General features: G+C 38.9%; 1 protein-coding gene across 1 annotated transcript in view; it reads right to left on the bottom strand.

Moving 5' to 3' along the window:
* Positions 1 to 26,134, bottom strand: part of LOC104168688 (protein Hook homolog 3-like) — a 57,018-nt gene extending 30,884 nt beyond the window's left edge. The window contains 4 exon segments of the mRNA XM_009709357.1: positions 7,534 to 7,606; positions 17,105 to 17,190; positions 26,052 to 26,083; positions 26,086 to 26,134. Coding sequence (XP_009707659.1) covers positions 7,534 to 7,606; positions 17,105 to 17,190; positions 26,052 to 26,083; positions 26,086 to 26,101 — 207 coding nt within the window. The 5' untranslated portion in view covers positions 26,102 to 26,134.
* Between the last annotated feature and the right edge of the window lie 375 nt (positions 26,135 to 26,509).

The raw sequence follows: 26,509 nt of genomic DNA, 5'->3' as shown, positions 1-26,509 counted from the left end.
TTCCATGCTGAGGGAAGAGTGGTTAGAAAGTGGTCAAGCGGAAAAAGACCTGGGGGTGCTGGCTGACAGCCAGCTGAAGACGAGCCAGCAGTGTGCCCAGGTGGCCAAGAAGGCCAATGGCATCCTGGCCTGTATCAGGAATAGTGTGGCCAGCAGGACTAGGGAAGTGATCGTCCCCCTGTACTCGGTACTGGTGAGGCTGCACCTCACGTACTGTGTCCAGTTCTGGGCCCCGTACTTCAAGAAAGACATTGAGGTGCTGGAGAGAGTCCAGAGAAGAGCAACAAAACTGGAGAAGGGTCTAGAGGGTAAGTCTGATGAGGAGTGGCTGAGGGACCTGGGATTGTTTAGCCTGGAGAAAAGGAGGCTGAGGACAGATCTGATCACTCTCTACAACCACCTGAAAGGAGGCTGTAGCAAAGTTGGGGTCAGCCCCTTCTCCGAGGCAACTGTTGACAGGACAAGAGGGCATGGTGTCAATCTGTGCCAGGGGAAGTTCAGCCTAGAAATTTGGAGGCATTTCTTCAGAAAGTGTTGTTAGGCATTGGAATGGGCTGTCCAGGGAGGTGGTGGAGTCACCATCCCTGGAGGTGTTTAAGAAAAGACTGGATGTGGCAATTGGTGCCATGGTCTCATTGACATGGTAGTGTCAGGGCAAAGGTTGGACTCAATGATCCCAGAGGTCTCTTCCAATCAAATAGATTCTGTGAAATCAAAAGCGATACTGATCTGACTACTTTATTCCTATTAATCCACACCCTTTTGGAAACAAGTGGCAAAAGCTTACTAAGATATAAGAACATCCTCATTGTCTTCATAATCACTGAACTTTGTCATATAAGAAACAAAAATTCATTTGGACTTGAAGAGTGACACCAAATATTCTGACAACCTAGAATAAGAACTGGAGATGCTACATGATAGCAAGTATGTAACAACATTTACTGCCGCTCCCATAACAGCATAATAATTAGTTTACTTTCAAGTTTACACCTTCTACTCCCAAACACATACTATTTCTGTAATATTACACATAACACATCATGTTTCTCTAAGAACTACAACTATCTTCCAGCTGTCTGCCCAAAAGCAATCACCACCACCACTCAAAGGCTACGGACAAGCTTAACCAAAGTCTGCAACTGATTTAGGAATTTAAAGAAATGTAAATCATTTTATTTTAATGTCAAATCACCAGAAAGAATACTGCACTGATTGGAATAATAATTTTCAAACTTGATTCATTAAAATCTTCTAGTTTGTAATTTACCTGAGTCTGCTGCAGAAAGTGCCACAGAAATGCAAAGGCCATGTTGCAGAATTTAAGTCCAGTTTACTGATGAGAACATTGTGAGGAACCTTGAACTTGAACATAATCCCAAAAAATGAGAAACAAAATGGAAAGTACCAACCTACAAAATACTTCTTTTCCCCTTTCCTTGTAAGCATTGTTTGAATTGAAATCCCTTAAATACAAAGAGTCATATTCTTCCATAAAACTTTCATAGAGCTTAGAGCTGATAGGCTGGAACAAAATCAATATTGACCAAAATCTACCATCAAAACTAACACATAGGGCAGCATCCTTGGAAAAAGAAAACAGCAAACAAACTGAAAATAAAAGCTTGTCTTTGAGGTCCTGTTTTATTCCACTGTCAATCAGCAGTACCAGGATAACTTGTTTTGAAGAGTTAACTGTACCGTCTTTGTATCTGGCACACAATCAGACAATTATAAGGCTAAAGCAGCTTCTTTATAGACTGGCTTAAAGTTAACAATGATCTTCAGTATCACTCAGAAGGCTCTCTTCTTTTTTTTAACTTGTCTGCAGTGAATACACTTAGATGGTTCTACTGTCACTGTTACATGACAATCATCATGGGGAAATTACTACAAATGTTTTCTATTTTGAGATTCAACTCAGTAGCTCCAGCAACATTTGTCAGGTCATAGCATAAGTTCTCAAAAGGAAGACTTTAAACAGAGATGAATGAAAATGAACAACCTCACAAGAAAGTGTTAAAGACAACCAATTACATCAGAATTTTAAATCACAGCACATGATGGTTGTTCAGAAATTTTTTTTTCTTCTTAAGCACATGGGGAAAACCTAACTATAACTAGTTAACAAAGATCATTAAATCATGCAATGGTAGAACACAACAGATAGAACTTCCAATATCGATCATGACTACAAAGCGCTGTATCATCCTTTGGAGACCAGCCCAGGATCACATGGGATGCTTATTTGCTTGCCATCAGCAACCTGACTTCCTTCTTTTCCATGCAAAGCATATTCACTACCCTCCCAACCCCTTTCACATCCATTCCCTGCACCCATACTTCTGTTGGAAAAGATACGAAACTTATCAGGGGAAAAAAAAAATAAATAGTGCTAACTATGCTTTATTCCACTTCAAAAGCTGTTGCAACTCACAACAGATGGATTATTATTTATTATTAATTATTCCTAAATGAATCTCTATACATTTTCAAGCTCTTTTCAATCTGACATTTCCTGTTTTATTTCCTCAATCTCATATTACCAAGGAAAGGACACCTGCATGTTATCATTAATTCTCTGAACACCTAGATTTCACCAATAAACACAGCAGAGCTGTGTGGATGTTCCTTATGTTAAACATTCATTACCCTCTCAGTTTACAGCCATCTTGGCTGTAGTATAGTACTACACAGTTAGCACACACTGTTCAGTACGAGACTGACCCTTATTACACTGTATTAACCTGATAAACTGACTGGAATGAAAGTAGAGATTATGTGCTCTGGGTTACTGAAGGCAACACATCATCTGGCAACATCATATGACTTAATGTTTGCAGGTTTTTTCTCCCCCTCCCCTCACCTTTTTTTTTTCCTCACCTGTCATATGAAAGCTCTATTTTTATTTAATTACAATTTACTTACTGGTTCCAAACTGAGGGTCCGTAAAGGTAGTCGGTCTGGATTTCTCTCTTTATGAATATACTTGAGCAAAAAGGAAAGCCTGATATAGTAGAAATGCCCTTAAGCTTGTGATTGCTGACAAAAGGGAACATGGGTTATCTAACCTCTTGTTTTCTCTCTAACATCATGACAGCCAGTTCCCAATTTTGCATTTATCCTTATATCACATAGAATCATTGAATCATTTAGGTTGGAAAGGACCTTTAAGATTGTCGAGTCCAACCATAAACCTAGCACGGCTAAGTTTACATGCAATATCTCATTATGCATGACTGAAATCATGTTTGTGCTGAGAACTCTGTGTAAATCATGTTATCCTTGTACTTTTCAGGTCCTAAAGCATCCGAATGGGAACCCCAATGTTCTGAAATGCTGTGCAATAGCATTTCCTGGGTAATTATGCACAGACCTATTTCCCCTCACACAGGTTATAACTAAGAACATTATAACCTCTGGAAGTGTTGCTAGGGCACACTTGTAAGTGGTGAGAGAATTCTTAATCAGTTTCAGATATCTCATCAAGGTACATATTCTTCTCAGTTGCACTTAAAAGGGGACAGGGGGGTGGGGGCAGGGAAGAGGGGAGGGAGAGTGTGCATGCATCATTCCCACCGCATGCATTAGGTTTCTGCTCTAAACTGCATTCTGTGGGAGCTTGTCTCTTCACTGATTATAAAGGGAGCTTAGAGAAAGACTATACCACTAGCTTTGGGGGTTATCCCCTTCTAACCTGTCTTTTGCAAAAAGAAATCCCCAAAAGAACAGATACAGGCACTTCCTTGAGTTAAATGACAAGAAAAAAAAAATTAAATATGGCTCTGAGCACAGAGAGCATTCTCACATTAAACTTTTATTTGGAGATGGTGTTGGAGATGGTATATCGAAATGGAATTAAATATATCAGTTGCTAATTATCTTTTTGATAGAAATGAATGCTAGCTTACAATACACCTAAAATCTCTGCTTCTTACTTGCAGAAAAACATTCACATGACCGGCTTCTACCCTTAACAGAAAAAAAATGCTCTAAAAGGCTGCTCATGAATAAGTACTCCCTTGTCTCTCAAAGGAACAAGAAGGTAGCAGAAAGACAATACTGTACACTGAAAACTAGGCTTCCATTACTCCACCAGTCAACCCAGCTTGTACTGTAGAAGAATTCAGAGCAAACATAACTGTAGTACTGCAGGGAGTCAAAATTCATTCTCTGAAATCAGGTTTGTTTACTTAGATTACAGCACTAAGCAGTCTGTGCTCTAATTTCATTGGTTATTCCATTTTGCAAAGTTGTATCAAACACAAGATATCCAAACCGTACTAGTTGCAGAAAGCCCAGTGGCTCCTATTGTTTGCAAATGCTATTCAGGAATGGAATAAACACAGCTTGCTACCATAAACATTGATAAAATTGTACTTTAAACTGATGCTGTAGTCTGAATGCCAAAACGAAAAGTCCAGAAGAAGAAAAATCAGAAATCAAGCTGAACAATGTATTTCCTTCCTTTCCCAACCTAGGCACTGAATGGAAGGGGCAGGGGGGAGGGTATCAGTTTTGTCCCATTCCTCAGACAGTCAATAACTTAATCCACAATTGCCAAAATTGACATGTGTGTATGAAATCATTAACTGTCCAAACTTCTGTTCTGTTACTGGTATTCCTGTATGACTTGACATTGAACTGTCCTTGTTTCTTGATTAGGGCATTTCATTCCTGCAAAATTTTGGCAACAGATTTATCTTCTATGCTGTTTGCCATTTTAAATAAATGCCATTTCATCTTCAAATGCCTTCTTCTTCAGCATGACATACTACCAGTGTGCACACAGTTCAAACTCTGACTACATTAAAGCATTCAGTTGTACTTCAGGAAAGAGATATGTCCTTGCCACATTGGTTTTTATTGTTAACACAATATAAAATTGCAGTTAAGGCAGCAGTTAAGAAGTAGGGGTCTTTTGTTGCCCAAGGAAAAATATAAAATGCTATATACATCCATGTACACTGTGCCCCAGAAATTTTAACCCCAAAGAAATAACAACACGTTTCTCTTCTAAACACAGTAAACAAAGATCTGGTCAGTTGTAATACAGAGAATGGTTGGTGAATGCTTCCTACTTTGCAAGTCCCCTGAGTTCCAACATTTCCCTTTTTCTATCCTGTGCATTGCTCAATATCTCAAGTCAAACAACCTGCCCTGAAACCAAGCATGTAACAACATCCCTGTGAATTTATACATTTCTTTTAAATTGGTACAGCAACAGGAAAAATATTTTTAATAAGACTGCATTCTTGCAGTTATCAGAAAATCAACTGCTGAATTAAAAAAGAAATAATGAAAGCTGAGCCATATATTCTTATTTATTCCCCATACAGGACAGCACCCAATTCAAAGTTAACAATTGCATGACTTTCTGAGTATGTCTTTCAACATTGGTTAGGAGGGCTGTATCATACCTCTACCAGGCCCTCCCAACCACTGTTCCACAAAGTACAACTACTATGTGCACATTACATTTTGGTTTGGTTTTTTATTTCCCCTACTAGACTGGTTCCTTTATGTGGTTCATAATACCTAGACCTTGTACAAGTGGTGACTGTTACACCACGTGATACCGGAAGAAAAGAGCAATGACGTTTAGCAACAAGAATATAATTCAGCTCATTATCACATATATTTCCCTTCATATTTTAAGAACCACCGTGAGAAATGATAAATGGGTTATCTCATACCTCCTAAATCATGATAGTCATTCAGAAGTATGTTGCCTACATTTTAAATGTAGCAACAAAAGAATAGAAGTGCACAGATTGAAAGTGTTTGTACAAGCCAAATTATAAATGATGGATTGACTGATAGATGTTTAAACAAGTAGATTACTAACAGTGTTTACTCACATATAAAGAAGAACAACAGTTGGTAAAGTATAGGATTACTTTCCTGGTTACAAAATAAAGAGTTAAAATATCACACTTGTGCCTTTTAGTATTCTTCATGAAAAGGGAAGTGGTATATAAAAAACGTATACAAAAAGCTGGAGTATCCATCTCTTAAAAAAATAATCAGTCCTTAGTTCTTATGTACATGGATATATGAAAAACAAGAAGGAATGACATCAGCAAGAAACTGAAATTTGACCTGATGTTTTTTCAACCTCAATCAAATAAGGAACTTATTAGATTGCTCAGTTCTGTTTTTTTTTATTCACACCTCCTAAGCCTTAGTATCTCCCATACTGGTGAGAGACATAAAAAAAATTTATTCCTCAAGCTCCACATGAGAGTTAAAAAGCTGCTGCCCTGCTTTCAGTCAGCTGAAATGCTACTGTTACAACAAACAGTTCTCAATTTTTTGTTCTCCAAATTTAACAGCCAAGACTTCAATATTCCCTAGAAAAAAGCCACAGAAATATTTTGGAGAAAAATAAAAACTTGTATCCAGCTGTTCATTTGCAAGTCCATATGCTTCTTTGAAAAGTTTATTTGAATTAACTGCTCTACAAGCAGCAGGACTAACAAAGCTTTTTTAGGGGTCCCATCTTTTATTCACCACCTAGTCAATATAGCCTTATCAACAAACCCATATTTTTGCTGGCAGCCCTGGTACACAAACCATTCTAAAGCAGCCCAGACTAGCACACAGCTAGCCAGGCAGCAGAGACCGTGCTGGCAGGTCTACTGGCCAAGTCAAAACATATATAGCAGCAGTATGCTCCACACTTGTCTCAGGCAGCACTAATCTGCATGTCCCTTCTATTCAGTCAGTGCTATTAATGAGCCTGTAAGTACTAGAGCATTTCACAGTTGTAGCCCTTCCCCAGATGCTCAGAAGGGTTTTTGGTGGCCAGAACAAAATGGTTTTACAGGAAGCATGAACTAATAGACAGCCATCATTATTTTGTTTCCCAAAGTAGTCAGGCTGGAAACGGCGATTTAGAAAGGTACGTGTATTACTCTCTGAACAAAACCAAAACACTTCTCAGCTGTAGCACTGTAAATTCTATTGCCTTAAGGTTTACAGAGAAAGTACTGGAATACCAAGTGATACAAATGACCCAGCAAATAGACCGTGACTAAAAAACATGCTAAATACAAACAGAGAAAACAAGACTTCCACTCCTAAAGCTCAGTAGCTGTGCAGAGCTGACAAAGTAAATGGAAGCAACGCTTTGCCATTTTTATTTAAATAAATTGTTTGTTATTCTGCTATTTTTATGCAGCTGCTTCTCAGAGCTCTTCTTTTCTTACTATTACTTTAACACTTTGTTTTTAAATAAATCTTTCATTCAAAATTTGAAAAGCAAAGAGACATAATTGATGCATAAAATTTATTTTAACGTTGTCCTTTTAAATTATTGAAACCCATTTACAAGCTCAAAATGTCTTTTCTTCACTAAACCATGCAGGACTAACAACACAAAACCCAAATAAATGTAACTAAAATGGTCTAAAATTCAAAATGCTGTACTATAAAGCAAGGCATTAATCTAGAAATATGCTAATATTTAGATACAATATTGTATTAAGAATTGAAATACAGATTCGGAGATAAGTAAAGCAAGTCAAATACCTTTAGCCTCCAATTATCTCCTACTTCTGTTTTGATCCTGTTCAGCCAGTTTTCATCAAAGTAAGCTGGATCTCTGAAACACAAAAAATGTATTCATTAAAAACAGGTTGTAGAAACTGTGAAGATACCTGAGCGATTAAACCCGTATCTCAGGCTGAGGTTATTTAGATGACTACCTCTGTATCTGACACATGGCCTGTATATAGGAGTTCAGAACCCTGTTACTACTCACTTTTTTAAGGTCTTGCACCCTGTTGACAGCACAGCTTCATTTGTGTGGCATGAGTAGCTAACACTTTTGAGGAAGCTGCTGTACTTGGAATGCATTTTGTCAGTTTTTCCCCCAAAGTTCTTCTTCCTCTAATTTATCAGCTGGTGCTGGAGCAATATTTGCTTGCATTACTTGAAAGTGTTAAAAAAATTATTGCTTTTCTACATATTATGGATCTCTACTGCTATCACCACTTACAACTATTCAACTTCTAAATGGGAAAGCTTGAGAGTGAACAGTACCTATGTTATCTTTATACAGGAAGAAGAGTTAGAAACTGTCACTGAAGCGTTTACTACTGAGAACACACTTCAGCATTATTTCATCTACCAAACACTATTAGTTTTTGCAAATCTCTTTTCATGGTAACCCTAAACAAATCTTTTTGTTTACACCTGTCCTTAAGTTCTTCTGCCTTCTGCACTTTTGACGGGCAATCAAGATAAAAAACAGAACACCTACTGCTTGTAGAGTATACTTCCAGTTCTATAAACTTCTTCCCTCTCTTCCTTGTCCTCACAAGCACCTTCCATAAATTGCTTCTTGAAGACAACACCCATGACTCTCTTGCCCCCAAGTTCCAAGATCATCTAAAAGGCTAACATTTTCTGCTGTTTGCTTAAGTTAAATTTTCCTTATATCACACAGAATTTTGAAAATGCTATGATCAGAACTAAGGAGAGAGAATGCACTACAAATAACTGGTTTTAAAGGAGTAGGTCAACATAATATAACGAAAGGCTCATATGTCAACCAACATATAAAGTTAATACAGTAGGAGAAAAAAAACAACTTTTCTTGTAAGCACAAGGCTCTTAAGATTCAGTGTGGCAGGCCAGGTTAGAGTTTCACATGAAGTATTCCAATTTCTGGCATTACACTGCCGCATTTGCCACCAAGTACTATTAGATTTACTGCTGTACCCCCTACAGATAAAAGGGTTCTGGACTGAGCTCTTTTTTTAAGGGCAAGATGCCATGAGATCTTTTGACAAAAGTTCAACAAAACTCTGAATCTATCTGGAGATTCAAATGACATCTATATCATATATGCTGCAAACCAGGAACTGCATCAGTACTTATATTAGGGCACAGATTTTTTAGCCACACTTTGTACCTGATGCACAGTATCTCCTGTACTCCATCTTCCCCCCCCAATGTCTTCTTCACAACGTATCAAGGTCTGCAAGCAGCCCATGATACAATACACAGCAATAGAGAGAGATCACAAACAGCAATGTTCCTCTACTGACACATTCCATTTGCTAATTTTGCACATTCTGTTACAGACTCTGGTGAAGATTACGGCGTATTTCCTTTCCTCTGACACGGCATCCGCAAACATATAGCTGAAGAACAGCTTTAATTACTAGTTAAGTTGATGACTCCAAATCACTCCCATTCAAAAACAGTGCAGTTCTAGCACAGATGACAGAATCTTAAACTAGGAAACAGAAAAAGCAATGTCTTATCCGGAGTTTCATCTGGTTTTGAAATAGATGTTTTCAAATAGCTTTCAAACAGCCTCTCTGCCCTCAGAAAACAGGTACACCTAAGAATGAAATTGATTTGAATACACAGAAGATCTACAAGAGATGAAGAAGGCTCACATTCAGCTTTTATATGAAATAAATGGCTCTCCTTGCAAAAAGTCTGAGCTTGCCTAACTTCCACTCAATCACAACAAAATCATCCGGACAGTAATAAAAAAAAAATGAGAGTTCAAGCCCCATGTAGCCTCACTTGATCCCATTTGAGGTGTGGAGTTCAAAAAGCACCCTAGTATCTTTCAGATGGCTCTTCTGGGAATTGCCAACAGCCAAGTGAGCCTTACAACAGACTCACAATGACAAAGTGTTTATGCAGCTGAGTGAGAAAGGAGGTATGCCTAATCACCTGTGCTTCACCAGCAAAAAAAAAACCATTGGGACTTCCTTAAGGACCGTATCTTATCATTTTAAGGATTGCACTTGGTCACTAACATCTTCAGCTGCTTCAAGGCTGCAGAGTCATGAATATATCAATTCCTGACTTACCATTTTCATCATAAATAATGACTCAAACAAGCAACATGAGTAAGCATAAACAACTGCCCACAGGCAGAATTATATCTGAAATGATTGGATGGCTAATATTGCAATACCTGATTTTCAACAGTAAGGGCATCAGCTGAGGAAGCGTAACGAGATTACAGGGTCAGCTCCAACTCATTCCACTCTGGAAGCCTGTATTTCAATAGCAACTAAGCAGCTTTTCTCCGCTACTGCTGCAACAAAGGTAGCACAGAGACCAGCAACCAGCCTTCATCATCTTGATGAAAGTCATGGACTACCTACACCTTTCTATATGTCATCAGATATATATAAGGAAAGTGCCCATGAACTATATCTAAACTCAGTGTGGTAGTCCTCTCCCACTGATCCCATTTGTTTTTTCTTTTTAAGTATACAAACCTCATGGAAGTAGCCAAGGTTCCAGCAGCTGATAAAGAATCCACTCTAAATCACTCAACATGTAACAGTGGTCAGAATAGTACTAACAACTCTCTTTACAGCACCTCCATGCACATTACACAATATTTAGTAGCATATTGCAAAAACAATTGCCAGGAATACAAGAAGCAGAAAAATCAACAGGTTGGGTATCAACACCAAGCAAAATTAGAATGATCATCTTTCCTCATCCATAAACCACCTCAGAATCATTCCTAGCGTGACGTTACAATTTCATTTCTGTCCATGAAAGTCTGATTAAAGTTCAGAATTAATACCAACAGCAATGCCTTCTCTTTATATCAAACTACTGGAAATCAAATCTGAAATAAAAGAATTTCCACTAGAATTTCTACCAATACTTTTTAAAAAGGGCTTCCAGGCATTAGGTCATTCACAGCCCTTGCTGAACAAGATTGTCCCTCTGCTGAATCTTTGGGAATCATGATTCAATCATATTCAGAGTTCTTTAACTTCCTTAGTCCATGTCATTAAGAAAGATGCTGTCATTTCTAACAGCATTTGAAAAAGTATCACCTAAGCAGATATGAAAATGTGTAGTTGAGAACCGAGCAGCTGTGATTACAAAACCCACCAGCCCATTTTGAAGAAGTACTGCACTAAACAAGGGCAGCAGAAAACTGACTGGAGCATCATCATTACCATGAGATGACTTGTTTGAACCAAGTATTTTGAATTTGCTAAGATCCTGAGCCTAGGTCCAAAATTGGACAATCTCTTGCACTGGATAATTTTCCAGGTTTATAAAGATATTTGTATATCAGTTGATTGCTGCCTAGTATCTGAACAGTACTGCAGATAACTGGGACTTCTCTTCAGAGCACAAGATACTTTTGTTGTTGCTAATGCTGTATCGCTTCATGTGATACTGTTTTCAGCAGTGCTCATTTATACCATCTCCATCTTATTTTGTATGCAAATTTTCCTTTATTTAAGCGATCATCTCTCCACATTATAGATGCCAAGAGACAGAAATATTCTTCTGAAGAAAATCAACCCACAGAGCATGTAGTATAACTCATGATTATTACTCATTTCAACAGTGGTACAGTAAGCTGCTTTAAGAAATGTCTGTTTATAAAAATTTGCCTCCCCCAGCAATATACAAAAGCATGGCTTTTGTGTTCTGCATGTGTCAAAACATATATTATGCATTGCAGCATGCTGTATAACAATTGAATAATTCAAGTGGGGCACAACACATAAATGACAAATGAAAATACATACCATCTCTTTACATTTACCAAGGTCAGTATGACAGACGAAGAAAGAATTAAAACAAGAGGGACACCTGGTACTAAAGAGTCTCCAGAGTGGGAATAAAGAAAAATTTTAAACTGTAGTATAAAACAGGGAATTATGCTGTTCTAGGGATACCAATGGACAGTGAAAACATGAGTAACATCAGTGAAGGCTACAAAAAAAAAGAAAAAGAGGATGTAATTCAGAAGCAATCTATGGCACTTCTATCTTCTCTACCAGCATACACTACATGATTTTAGGTAGATAATCTACTCAGAGACAGTTCAAACATTTCCTTTTGCTTCCAATCTTTAGCCCCAGAGTACAGCACTCTGTAAAATAATCATCAACACTGGCTGTGCACAGGCATCTTATCCTACTGTATTTCATACCAATCTTAGTCAGAGGGATCAGTAACCTTCACATCTGAACACAAATGAACAGTGAATCTTAAAGACTAACACAAAAAAAGATAAGCTAAAGCATAGGCCAAATTTCTTCCTCTGAGATAATATAGTTAACACTGGAGAATTCCATTCAATGGTACTTTAACCTGAAATTCAAAGATAAAGGTTTTATGATAATATTGATGATATGATAATATTGATTTGGTCTATGTTCCCACCTCTCCTGTCCAGGGAAACAATGTTTGGTTATTCTGCAACCCTTGGTAACTACTTTAAAAATCAATTGGAAACATCTGCTCTTACCACAAAAAAAAAGGAATAATATTTTCCCTCAAAAATTGTTCATACATTATCAGTCCTGTTCTACACGCCCAGATCAGCTTCCTGCTGCACTTCAAAGTTTAGCTCAAAACGAATGCAGTCAAGATTCAGCAATATTATTGCTAAATTCTGCATAAGAATCAATGTATGCACTACACAAGTATGCAAAATGGTAAATCTGAAGCACAACTATCAGGAAGTAAGACAGTCAAATACTAATTTTGTCAAATTACTACCTTGGGCATAGAGACAGAAGTTTAAATTGCTTATCTGATCTTTACATATAAACTGGGTAAACTAAAGAACTCCCACATTCAGTGTCAGTATGGTAATTGCTACAGGAAATATTTCAAAATCACGCTACAGAAATGCAGTATTTGTATTTTACATGTCCTTTTAAAACATCCATTCATCAGCTGAGAACAGCACCTCAGAACAGTTTTCCTCTCTTAATACCAATGCAGAGGGAAAGGTAGTGTTTCAAGTCATGGTAGTACCAGGCTAAAATAGTCAGTAAGGCTATTGAGGGGCCTTTGACACTTAAGTTTCGTTTTGGTTTGTATCAAGGTGTATTATGTTTTAGATGCAAATTCTGATTAGTTTTTGAACTAGTCAATCAAGAAAACACAGAGTTATCAATTGCTGTCCCATCATTAAGTTAAGTTAAGCGGAACCTACAGAAGAACTACAGAAGTTCAAGACCGATAAACACCTATATTAAATATGTCACTATTACATATTTAATGCGTATGTCATATTACAATTTTTCTAAATGCTCTGAAAACAGATTCACAGATGATTATGCTGAAATCCTGACTTACTATAAAGTTTACTGAACACACCATTTATATGGTCACCACCTTTTTATACTCCAGTAGGTAAAAAAGGATGGTATCTTTCCAATCCTAAAAAAAAAAGGAACAGTGTCTGACTTATGCTGTATTTACCTTCAGACTTGTAAACCTGATGTTTAGACTTCAGAAAACCTAAAAGTGAGCTGATTTATATACTGGATTTGAAAATCCATTTCTACTGTGGGGGGAGGTGTTCTGTCATCTTTTGTGTACCAGCAAAATACATTAAAACAGTAGAAAGATGTTTCAATTACTCTGAAGCCAGAGGACTGCTGACATTACTTGAAATTAGTTTTGTGTGATGCAAAAATACGTAAAGATTGGATAATTCTTGTAAGTGATGTCTCATCTTCCTCACAGAAGGAGAAATTAAGTGCAGAAAGAAACTTTGCAGCATTTACACCTTCTTTGAAGCTTCAGGTAGGAAAAAAAAGACTGGCCTCTACTTTAAGCCTTTAGGATTCTTCGCTCCAGATCTCACTTTTCCACATGCTAAAAAGCATTCCCTTGAAATATTTGACTGCATGGAGATTTCCTCTTTCCCCCTTTTTTCTTCCTGTGAACTGGCAGCTCTGTCTTTTAACAGGAGGAAGGCTCCTGCTCCACCCGAGGATTTGCAACTACAGAGCAGATTCAGTGCCCTCACAGCAGTTAGGGGCTAGGAGCTCTGTCAAACAAATCACCCGTGTTCAGTAAACCTGAGCCACACAGCAGCACAAGAGAGAAGTCGCAAGCATTAGCAAGGGATGGAGGGCCCTCATCTTCTGACTGACTCATCATGTAAGAAGGGTTGCTGCTTGCTAGCGGTTCGAATTCATGGCATTGTTACAAGACTGCCAAAGCTTGTCTATTACTCCTTCAGAGTCTTCAGACTACTATTCCTTCTGCTTTTCCACCTGGGCACCGGCTATACAGCTAGGGAGACCTGGAGAGTACCAAGTGTGATTACGTGGCTCTGGAAGGTATGGTCAAGGCTCAAGTGGTGCTCTCCCCAGTTGCGCGAGTTAATGGGAAGGGCTTGAGGACCAGAGAAATCCTGCAGGTCAAAAACTAGCTGTGAACTGGTGTTGGCAGCAGGGTTTTGGTTTCTATGACCATAGAATCCTCTTTGAGAATCAAGGACTGCGTGGAAAAGATAGGATCCACCTGACTATCGTGGGCAGAAGTACCTTCATCAACAGGCTGACCAACCTGGTAAGAACAGTTTTAAACAAGGAACTATAGAGGAGGGAAAATACAGTCAAACACCAAGTGACAAAGTAGCAGAGGCTGTTGGCAAGTAAAGGGTCTGGGACAACATGAACAAGAGATATCTTATAGTCAGCAAAACAAGGCTGAAGTGGAGTCACTCCAAGCACATGCACATGAATAAGGTAAGTACTACAGAAAAACACTACAGGGAAAGCTCTCATTCTTGGGAATGTGCAAGATTGGATGCATACATTAAGTGCCTGTGCACTAATGCATGCAGCATGGAGAACAGGAGGAAACAGAGCTCTGTGTGTAGTTACAATGCCACTGTCTCACTGGGATCACAAAGACATAGCAGGATGGCTCAACACGACATAGTTGCTGCCGTGAATGAATACAGGCTCTTTAGGAAGAACAAGCTGTGAGGGCAGTGACAAGGAGATGCCCTTTATGTGAGAGAGCAGTAAGACTACATGAGCACTGCCTTGGGATGGATGATGAGCCAGGTGAAAGATGACAGGCCAGGATGACCAGGCAGACCAACATCGGTGACATCATAGCTGCCTGCTAGAGACCACCTCATCAGGATAACATCATCATGGACAAACTGATGAAGCATGGCCTGGCTAAGTGGACAGTGAGGTGGGCTGAAAAATGGCTGAACTGCCAGGCGCCACGGGTTATAAGCAGCACCACGGGTTATGAGCAGCAACATGAAGTCCAGCTGGAGGCCAGTCCGCTAGAAGCATAAGCAAGGGGTCAATACCATTAAACACCTTTAATAGTGACCTAGATGATGGAAGAGAGTGGAAGTTTTCAGATAATACAAAACTGGAAGGAGTGTTTGATGCACCTAATAGTTGGGCTGCCATTTGGAAGGAGGACCTCAACAGGCTGGAGAAACGGACTGACAGGAACCTTATGCATTTCAGCAAGGGTAAGTGTAAACCCCATGCACAAGTATATGCCAGGGGCCAACTGGCCAGAAAGCAGCTCTGCAGAGAATAATTTGGTAGAAACCAAGCTGAACACATTCCAGCAATGCGTCCTTGTAGCAAAGCTGGCCAATCACATCATTGGCTGCATTGGGAAGAGCATTGTCAGCAAGCCAAGGGAGGTACTACACAGCTCTGGTGAGACAACATCTGAAGTGCTGTGTCCTCGGCTTCCCAGTATGACAGAGACCTGGACATACAAGGAAGCTCAGTGAAGGGTGATTAAGACGATTAACAGACTGAAGCATCTGTCATACGAGGTGAGACTGACTGAGCTGTGTCTGTTTAGCCTCAAGAAGAGAGGGCTCAGTGAATTCTTATCAATCCTGTATATAAATACCTGACAGTGCCTTCTTCTTTAAACCACCACATAATATCCCCAGTGGTGTCCAGTGAACAGACAAGAGGTAGGGGACATAATCTGAAAGACAACTACTTCTATTTGAACATAAAGAAAAAAATGCCCCCAGGTTTGGTTGGTTTTGGTTGCTTGGCTTTGTTCTGGTTTTTTGTTTGGTTTTGGGTTTTTTTTGGGGGGAGGGGTGTGTGTTTTGTTTTGTTTTTTCTGTTTTTAAACTGTGAGGGTTATTTAGTACAGGAACCAGTAGCCCAGAGGGGCTGTGGAGTCTCCATCTTCCCATATACTTAGAATCTGACTGGACACAATCCCGGGGCAACTTGCTCTAGCAGACTCCTTTGTTCTGGTTTTTTGTTTGGTTTTGGGTTTTTTTTGGGGGGAGGGGTGTGTGTTTTGTTTTGTTTTTTCTGTTTTTAAACTGTGAGGGTTATTTAGTACAGGAACCAGTGGCCCAGAGGGGCTGTGGAGTCTCCATCTTCCCATATACTTAGAATCTGACTGGACACAATCCCGGGGCAACTTGCTCTAGCAGACTCTGCTTTGAACAGGTAAGTTGGATTTAACACTCCAGAGGTACCTCTCAATCTCAATTATTCTATGATATTTTGACCCAAACCAGAACTCCAACAGAAAGCTGTGCATATTCTGTACATGTCCAGTGTTCATTTTCAATAAATTACACAGAAAACATTTTATTCTGCATTTACACTCAAGACAGTACCCTCTTCACATTAAAAGGAATAAAGTATATATTTTTTTAAAAAAAATACATCTGTAGGAACTGGCATGCTGAATTTGGACTGCTGACTTTGGTAAATACTGCTTAAGTTTCTAATGAACAATAAAAAGTTGTGTTTCTGTGAAAATGGGATTAACACATTTTATCCTATTTGATCTTAAAGATCAATAGAACAAAAACATTATCTAGTGTAACAGCTATTATTCCTTCACTTACTTTCAAGAACGTAGTATCTTTGCAAACAACTAAATTGACAGTTCCATTCAGTTTATCACAGAATCTTTGTTGCATGAAACTAATTCTAACATTACTGATATACTGACTATAGTTTCAAACAATGACCTGGGCCAACACCTCACGTTGCACTGGTGCCAACTTTTTCAAAAAGTTTGAATTTGTAAGCTTATTTTTAACCCAACTTACTTTCCAGTAAGCTCACACTTGAATAAATACCTCCCTAAACAATTTTTTTTTTTTTTTTGCATTTAAGATAGTTGTCTGAAAATTATAGGGAAAAAAACATATTAGTCATGTTCCAGACTGCAGTACTGTCTAAGCACAGGAAAAGCCACATCCTTATGGAACACCAGCCGAGTTCGAACTAAAATACATTTAAATACAGAAAAACTTATAGATAATAAAACAGTGTGGGTTTAATTCATTAAGCAAACAATTTCTTACATTTTTTGGAGAACCTGGGCCATCACAACCCCATTCGTTAAATCTTCCACGGTCTGGCATGGTGCCTCAACATTAAAAGTCTGGATCTGTGGAAGAAAGTAAAAGGTTATCTTCTTTTACTTCAATGTAATCGGATTTTCAAAAGTAAAAAAAAAAATAATGCTACCAAATAGCAAATAGAACAGTGTAAATCCCACGTTTAGTGTACATGTTAGGAATTAAGAAGCTTTAGATTTAATAGCAATCATGGAAATGAATTATTGATAGGGCTTATCATCTGTATTTTTGGAAACTGGTAAACTTTGCTACTAATAACAGCAATAAATTCTCCAAAAGGCAAATTTTCCACAGCATTTTCTAATTTGGAAAGTCACTAGGCCTTCTGTTCTCCCATTCAAGTACTTCTGGAGCATATATTCAAGTACACCCTCTCAATGAACATATGTAAGAAACTCAGCTTTAAGAAGTAGCACTGATCACACAAAAATCTCATAGGCTCCCCACCATCAGAAGATCAAATGTACAAGGACATACATACTCCAAACTTAACTGTTCCCTGCTATCAGATGGAAAAGAGTACAGTGCTGCTAAACTCTAAGGGTCTATGCACTACTAATTGTTACAGAATAAGTTTAATCAACCTAACTTTTTAATTCTACTCTAATCTTTTAAATGTATTCTTTTGTCTGAATAACTTCAGTTAGCATTAGTTAGCAGGAGAAAGAACTCCAGGTCACATATCATAAACTCATCCTGACCTGGTTGCTTGGCGATGGGGGGGTCTGGAAGAAGATAAGGAGGTAACTTTGTCAGCAGAAGCCGCAAACCATTGAGATAAGGACAACGAATGGCCCATCAGGAGTTCGGAGGCGGAGAACCAAAGAGAAAGAGCTGAGCCCCCAGACCACGAATTACCATTGGATCAAGAGGTGCGTGGACAGCGCGTGAAGAGACTGACCATTGGGCCGAAAGGCATGTGAAGGGCGCATGGAGAGGGGGTGCATAGATTGTTAGGGTTTAAAAACCCAGGTTTTCTTTGTTTCGGGGTCCCTCTCCGGAGGTACCCAGCTCGAGCTGTCATTCTGCTGTACCATCCAAATAAATTAATTATTTTTCTAAGATCGGAAGTCTGAGACTCTGCTGCGGGAGACCTAGGGTAAAGAGATTTCTTTAACACTAGTGTTCTGAATATTTCAGAGTGTTTCATTAACACCGTCACAGACCGTTAGGTCCATATAATGGCAAACCTCTGGTCTTCAGATGGAAGCTAAGATTCGAAAATGCTGCTATTCTGAAGGGTAGTGGCAAGGACCATAAGACTGAGCCGTTTGACAACAGAATTACTTATGACTAAAGATGAGTTCGTTTATAACAAATTCCCCTCCACAGACTGCACGCTGCACATAGTTACTTAGCCCAACCCAAGATCAATTTTCTGAGGATGCTGTGTAATAGTCTAGACTATGCAGAAGCAAGAATAATGTCTTAACAAAAAACCACTCATCAATACACAATTTCTGTACGGTTTCTATTCATCAACTCCATTTGCATGCATATACTATACAGGCTAGCTGAAACCCTCCTTCTACCATATCAGCAAATGTACAAACATCCAAGGCAAAGCTCTTTTCTTCCTTCCTCCCTTGGTGTGGCAAAGAGCCTTTCTGCTTCAGCACAGAATTTTCAACTGGTCTAAGTTATTTGATCATTTACTTTAAATGAACATTATTTTTAAAGGATGCAGGTGAGTTTCATGAAAATAGTTTTGATGACATGTCATTTAGAGGGTAGCTGCCTAATGCTCTCTGCTAATTATCCTCTTCCTAGGGGAAAGCCTGGGCTTATTTGTATGAAGCACTACTTGTATGCATCAGGGATAAGAAAGCCTACAAGAGAGCTTCAAGCTACAGAAATGTTAGATACATCAACCATTTTTTTCTAAACACAATGTAAAATCATTCATGCTTTAGTGCGTTTGAAAAACTAATGCTGGTCCAAGCCATTTCCCAATAAATGCCCTCTAGATACGTAGCTTACAATACAAAACAATTCATATAACAGTAGGAAATTTAGCAGGTCGTTTTTTGAGGAAAAGGCTCTCGAATACCCAAGAGCACGATATCCAGATTCTCATAACACCTTTGGAATGTCCTGTAAGCAGACTAGCAATGACATTTGACATTAATTTGGAGAACAAGCAGTTAGGTGAATGCTCCTTTCTTTCCTTTACTCTGGAAGAAAAGCTAGCACTTGATTAGGAAAAAAACAGCAATGATGTCCATGAACAGCAAAAAAAATGAGCTCTCTGAGCATGTTTGCTGATCAAGTCCAATAGTGACCAGCAAAGAATCATGAATGATGTCCATGTTCCAAGAATACAAGAAGAAATCACTGTGTGGCACACAAAATGGACAGAAGTGACTTCTACACTTCAGATTCAGTAGATTTTCCTATAGCTTGGTCTGAGCTACCCAGAAAACACAGCTCCTCACTTCTTCTCCAGAGTATCAAGAAGCCATCACAGATTGCCCAGACACTAGGTGAAAATCAGGGTGGATGGGTGGAAAAAAACACCCCACATATGAAAAACACCACTTCACAGAATATAACATCAAACTGCTATTTTGCTAGAAAATTGAATTTACCTACAGTCTCTGAATTGTGGTAATACTGTTGAAGGAATAGAGACAATTCCAAGTCCAAATCCACAAACTCAGCAACACATTAAGCAGGAAATAATACTTTCTAGCAAAAAAAAAAAGCTGCAATGACATCATGGATGCTTACTCTTGTAGTTCAAGATGTTATAAGGATAAAATTCTGAAGCATAGACAATGAAAACTTGTTTCTAATTTTGCATATTATACCTTTAAATAATGTAAATTTAATTCACTTTGCCACAAAATAGCCAAATCAAAAAATCACTTACGAACTACTGCTATTATGATTTTTCAAAAACAGACAAAAGGAAATGCTCTTTTCAAGTAAGCAATACCAACATTAAGAAGGTCTTCAAACAGAGTGCAAACTAATCAGATTTTTTAAAATTCATTTTGTACATTGATATATGAAACACCTCTTTGACTAAGCAAGTGTACGGATGAGATACGACTGCACTGATAGAAGAAGAAAAGTTGCTAAGCCTATTTCCATGACACAGAAAAACAAGATGCATACTCTCTGGTGCTTCGTAACTAATTTTATCATCATACTTCCCCAATACTTTATACACAAGAAAAGATCCAAACTGTCATTAAGGCTCAGGTCATCAGTCTGAACTCTTTTTCCCCCCATTGTCACACATGCAAGACTGCCATTGAGGACAATAACGCTTTTCATAGTTAGATGACAAAGAACAGAAAGCCTAAAACTAATTATGTGACTTGTTTCTTCACATACATTTAAATTTTGTAATAATGTCTGTGCTTGCATAGGAAAGGAATAGACAGCATAATATTTCAATTAAGGTGTCAAATTTATGCTACAAAACATTTATTAAGCTCTTAAAACAAAGGAACAATATCCTTTTCATGTCCTTCAGAAATACGAAAGTAACAAATTTTCTTCCCAAAAAACCCACATAAAACAGCGTTACAAATTTATGTCAGTTAAACTCCTATACCATTCTCAGATAGTTCTACAAAATGCTAAACTACTCTAAGAAACAGTAAAGTTCATTCTCCAGAAGGGAGAAGAATGATAAGAATGTGGCAATTCAGAAGCAGAGTCCAGCTGTGGAGACAAAAAAGCTAATATGTTTTGTGTGTGCCTCAAAACAGCTATTCAGTAACAGCTGTTAAAACACTGCCCCTTCCTGTGCATTGTGGTGTGTTTCTTCCTGGAAGACTTCTCTCTCATTCTGTTGGAACTGCTCCTACTTCTTGAGTGTTTGGAGTACAGTCCCAATCGCTAGTTCCCCAAAGCTGTAAATTAATTCCTGTTGCCTATGATTCTTTTTTTTCCACTTCTTGTACCACTCTATGAAGCCTTGATATCAGGCCCAAGGGATGGGATGCCCAAGAAGCAGGCCCATGTGAACTTCATGAGGTTCAACAACGCCAAGTGCAAGGTCCTGCACATGGGTCAGGGCTACCTCGGTATCACTACAGGCTGAGGGATGAAGACATTCAGAGCAGCCCTGCAGAGAAAGACTGGGGGGTACTGGCTGACAAGAAGCTCAACATGAGCCGGCAATGTTGGCAAAGAAATGGCAAAGAAAGCCAACCATATCCTGGGCTGCATCAAAGGAATCATAACCAGCAGGTCAAGGGAGCTGATTTTTGCCCTCTACTCCACTCTCATGAGACCCCACCAGGAGGTACTGCTTTCAGCTCTGGGGCCCCCAACACAAGAAGGACACGGACCAGTTGGAGAGAGTCCAGAGGAGGCCACAAAGATGATCAGAGGGCTGGGGCACCTCGGCTATGAAGACAGGCTGAGAGAGTTGGGGTTCTTCAGCCTGGAGAAGAGAAGGCTCCAGGGAGACCTTATGGCAGCCTTCCAGTACCTAAAGGGGGACTACAGGAAAGTTGGGGAGGGACTTTTTACAAGGGCATGTAGTGATAGGACAAAGGGCAACGGCTTTAAACTGGAAGAGGGTAGATTTAGATTAGATATAAGGAAGAAATTTTTTACAATGAGGGTGGCAAAACACTGGAACAGGTTGTCCAGAGAGGTTGTGGATGCCCCATCCCTGGAAACATTTGAGTTCAGGTTGGATGGGGCTCTGAGTAACCTGATCTAGTTGAAAATGTCCCCACTCATTGCAGGAGGGGTCAGACTAGATGTACTTTAAAGGTCCCTTGCAACGCAAACTATTCTGTGATTCTATCAGACAAGAGCCTGAGGAAAAAAAAAGGGAAAAAGGTCACCAGCCACTTGGCTCAATCACTAGCCCTAGTTCACCTTCATACTTTCCATCAACTATGACATAATGAAAGAAAAGGGGGGGTTATTTTATTTTATTAAATATTAATCCAGGCCTTTGATCCACAAAGTCATGAACATGAGCTGTCAACTTTTATATAAATCTTAAAGTAAGGAGTAGCAGGTAGCTGTTTCAATTTGAAGGAGGCTACCAGTGGGGACTAAATAATTGCTGCAGGAAGTCAGAACCTTAGAAAATCTGAGTTACAATTCCAGATTACATATATGACCACTGAGGATTTATTAGCTACTAGGGATAGGAGGCAGAAAGATATTTCATGAAAAATACTCTTGATATGAAGGTCAGAGAACTGGACAAACACTCAGTTTTCAAAGACAGTAGCTGAAGGCCAGGATAAAAGTTGTGATAGGGAATCTATCATCCCATGAAGCTGGAGGAAAACAAAAAAAATTTAAAAACAAAAAGAATCAACCAAAACCAAACCAAACCAACCAAAAAAACCCCACAACCCCCTACCCCCGCAAGCACCTTTCCCTTCTCAACACCAAGACTTAATGAAAGACCTGTTCTTCGCACGGTGATTACACTCATAGCTTGGTTTTTATTGCTAGTGCAGTTGCATAATAGATCTTTTATCTATTCCTTCGTAATAATATCTGAAGTCTCTATTAGAGGTTCTTAGCAGATAAAACACTGTATGACTAGTTACCTTAGGTGCAAACACAATAAAAGGTAACATCCAGTTTCCAATTAGTTACTTATCAAAGCAAAGTACTCCCCAACTTATAAACGATCCTTTAGATTTAATTATCCATTATTTCCCCACATTTCTGGAACTGAATACGCAAGCTTACAACTAGCTGCCATGTAAAGCCTAGAAGAATACTGTGTCACCACAGAAAAAACAGATCACACAGCTAAGACAGGGAGAAGAGGCTAAAAGTAGTAAGAACAAGAAAGGAACCAGCCTTACTAGGTTGGATCACTACTCAAGCCATTAGCAGGAATACTTGAATGAGCAAACTGGCCGAGAAGATTAAGGAGGGTTGGATACTTCTGTCCTCCTACATTCACCCAATATTACCTACAAGATCTGCAAGAATCCCACTAAAACAAATTTCACTCAGCTTCAATGACTGGAGGAAACCAGACCCTTAATTTTTTCAGGATGACAAGCTAATTACATAATACAGAAAGTTGTTCTTCCTTAGATGCTAAATTCTTGTATTGAGCCAGACCTGTCATAATGAGAATTAGATTCCTATGCTATAACCAGATCCTGTGCTTCTGGACAACTTTCTTCACCCATTTTTCTCCTCCCAGTTGATAGCACTGCTATCTTCTGCTTGGATATTCATCCCATAAGCTATTTTCTCATGCTTTTGAAGACAGTAGCAGACTGCATGAAACAAACAAAGGGGATCCAGGGTCTCCAACAAGCACCAGTTTTATTCCAGGATTTGAATTTCCAGATGTTTTCACTGATTTTTAGGTTGTCAGACTTTCCATGTTAAAATCTCAAGAGTTACTTTGCAATCCAGCCCTAACATTAGGCACTCAGTTAGCCAAACAACAAAATGGCAAGTTCTTTACATTACTGGCCAGGGTGAGGATTCTTTTGGTGAGGGGTTGGATATTATTTTTATTAATTTCCTTCTCATTTTATATACACTGCGCTCAACCCCAAATACCTGGACAGGTCAAAGCCATGAAAGATCCTCATCAAAATATTTCATTCATAGTTTAAGTTTTCCAAAGATTAAATATTTCCTTTGCAGAAACACAGTGCAGAATGTAGATGACATACCTTGACTAAAGCTTACTTACTAAAGGACTGTGAGATTAGAGAGCCATAACAGCATAAACCAGTTACTACTGCACTATCTTGCCATTGCCACTAAGTTGCTGCTAACTGGTGTTCAAGTATGACACGTTATTAAGATACAATGAACAGACTCTCAAGTCTGAATGGTGTTTGGTTTAACCATTTCAGAAACATCCATGAGAAGACAAGCTAATCTACCAGCTCCTGAGGAGAAAACTAATGTATTCCTGTTTTCACTTGAAAGCCAGCTGAGCCAGCTGATGAAAAAGAATACTTCACAGCATTTGTGATGAAGATGAAATGAAAATATGACACGTAATAGGAAGGCTTAACACAGCATCGTAAACCAACAGTTCTTTCCAAGCTTTCATCTACCTAATCATGTTTTATTTAAAAGTAGTATTTACCATTGATGCATTCTCTTCTTTTCTCAAATTACAAGCTATTAATAAGTGCAAAACTGCCAAACGTTACCTCAATACACCCACATTTATAGGATACATACATTCACATACCACCAAGCACCAATGAACTTCAGAAACCCAAAAAAATGCCTTTTAAGACTAGGAATATCTTCTCATAGAAGAAAACATAAACAGCAGGGTTTACAGGAGGTTAACCACTGGCTTCATCTGCCTTTCAGAGTGCAAAAATTTCCATCTCTACTACCCAGAGTTGACAAAACAACGTAATTAAAGTGATGTCATATTAGACATAGGAAGTACAGGATATCTTCTGTCTGCAGCACTCTTTGACTCACCGAAGCCTAGATGATAATGCAATCCACAGAACTAGGATGCATGAAGTTTCACCGAAGGAGGATAACAAACTGTTCTCTAAAATCAGGTGTCAAATACAAATCACAGAACAGGCCCAATGAACAAAAGACTGAAATTCTTTTTATCCTGAACAAAGACTGTTAAAACCTGGATAGCACCAGGCTAATGTGCCCCAATTCATCCATACTAAGATAAAGGACAGGGAGCAAGGTAGAGCTTCCATTTCATGGCATAAGGCAAAACAAAGTCCATTAACTGCTTGGATAGTGGTTAGCCAGAAAAACTTTGCATACTAGTAGTCCAAATTTATACTTATTTATAACATTACTTAAATAAAATAAAGGTGAACATAGATGACAGCTTTCCTCTTGCAAAATACAGAAAAAGAAGAATAACTATTTAAAGCCCACAACTCCACCCTCTTGCAGCTATAATTTAGATGAAAAGTGCTGTCTCTATTGACAGGTGGAATAAAGAACTCTCCCCCAAAGGCACAGAAGACAAATCCAAGAGCACTAAGTTCTACTGAAATATCATCTGCACAATCTTCCTGATCAGTGTGGAAACACAGTATTTCACAGGATCATAAAAGTAAGAAAGATAAAGCAGCTAAAAGATAGGATTCAGACAGAGTTGCAGTAAGTCTTCATCAGAGTAAGAAATTTAAGACTTAACAGATTCTAGAACTGGTAACACAGATGTATAGCACATGACTAAATTTAGCATATCTTGCAGTTCCAAGTCTTTTCCATTACCAGTATTTATATTTCAGCAAACATTTTCCTGAACTTCATGAAGACTGCATAGGTATCCAGAACAAGATTTTTCAGCAGCTGACCAAATTCCATGATTCTTTAAGAAAGGCAGGGGTCACCACGGAACAGGCTGCCATTTTTTGGCATTGTCTATAAAATAAAATCAGCTGAACTACGCTGGAGTGATCAAGTCCTAACCACCAAAGGAGCAGTAGAATTGATAAAACAACCATAATCTCTGTGGCAGTTAAACATAAATTTATTTCTACTTTTCCTATCCTGAAGTAAAACTATGGATACCTTACTGCCATGGCAAACAAGTTCACTCAAAGGTTTATCTTATGTAATCCAGGGATGTAGGAAAGGCTACAACCCATTTAATACTTCACAACTCTGCAATGAATAAAATATGGATGTTCATTTCCCAGATATAATGCCCCCAAAACATACATTGTATGAGGTATGAATACCCACTTGTTGTTCAGCTTAAGTATCTAAACTTAGATATGCTGAGAGATTTAGCTCCGAACAGTCAACAGGACTTCCACAGAGGACAAAAAGCACTACACTTTCAGTGTAGCGTACACTTGCAAAGAAGCTTGCAGCTAAATGGCATGAAAGAGCCCTACAGATGCTAGGGCTGAAGCACATTATCATCATCTTTACAATGCATCTTTTTGTGCAATACTTGCTTCACTACATGCACCACTCCAAAAACATTTCCTGTGTGCCACTTTGAAAAGCTGCCATCCCTTTGTGGCCTCAGCTAGTCCACGGAAACACAACTCCAGCTTTGTATTCATTCAGATGCTTTTGGCTGCCACATGCAAGAGTGGAGTGCTGGCTGGACTCCTCCGGCCTTTAACCTTAGAGAGCTTTTCCCTCCATCAAATCCTTCCTCCTCCTTTCCATGCTGTCTCTTGTTCGTTGCCCCAAATGAGAAGTACTAGGTAACTCACAGGAATGACTAAGTCACGCATGGCAAAGTGAGGCAGCCAGGAAAACAGCACATGCATACTCTGCAGGGCAGGAAACCATTACCAGGAGGCTGGGGAAGGAGCTAATCCCTTTTCCATTTCCTCTGTGCCAGGACCTACTAGGCTGTTGGCAACAAAAAACACAAGAAGGACACTACTACTCTCTTCCCCTCACTTCCAG

The sequence above is a fragment of the Cariama cristata genome, unplaced genomic scaffold, assembly GCF_000690535.1.
Source record: "Cariama cristata isolate BGI_N322 unplaced genomic scaffold, ASM69053v1 scaffold7221, whole genome shotgun sequence".
In the NCBI taxonomy this organism is placed as follows: domain Eukaryota; kingdom Metazoa; phylum Chordata; class Aves; order Cariamiformes; family Cariamidae; genus Cariama; species Cariama cristata.
Note: the sequence above shows the minus strand (reverse complement) of the source record. Positions and strands in the feature narration are given on the sequence as shown.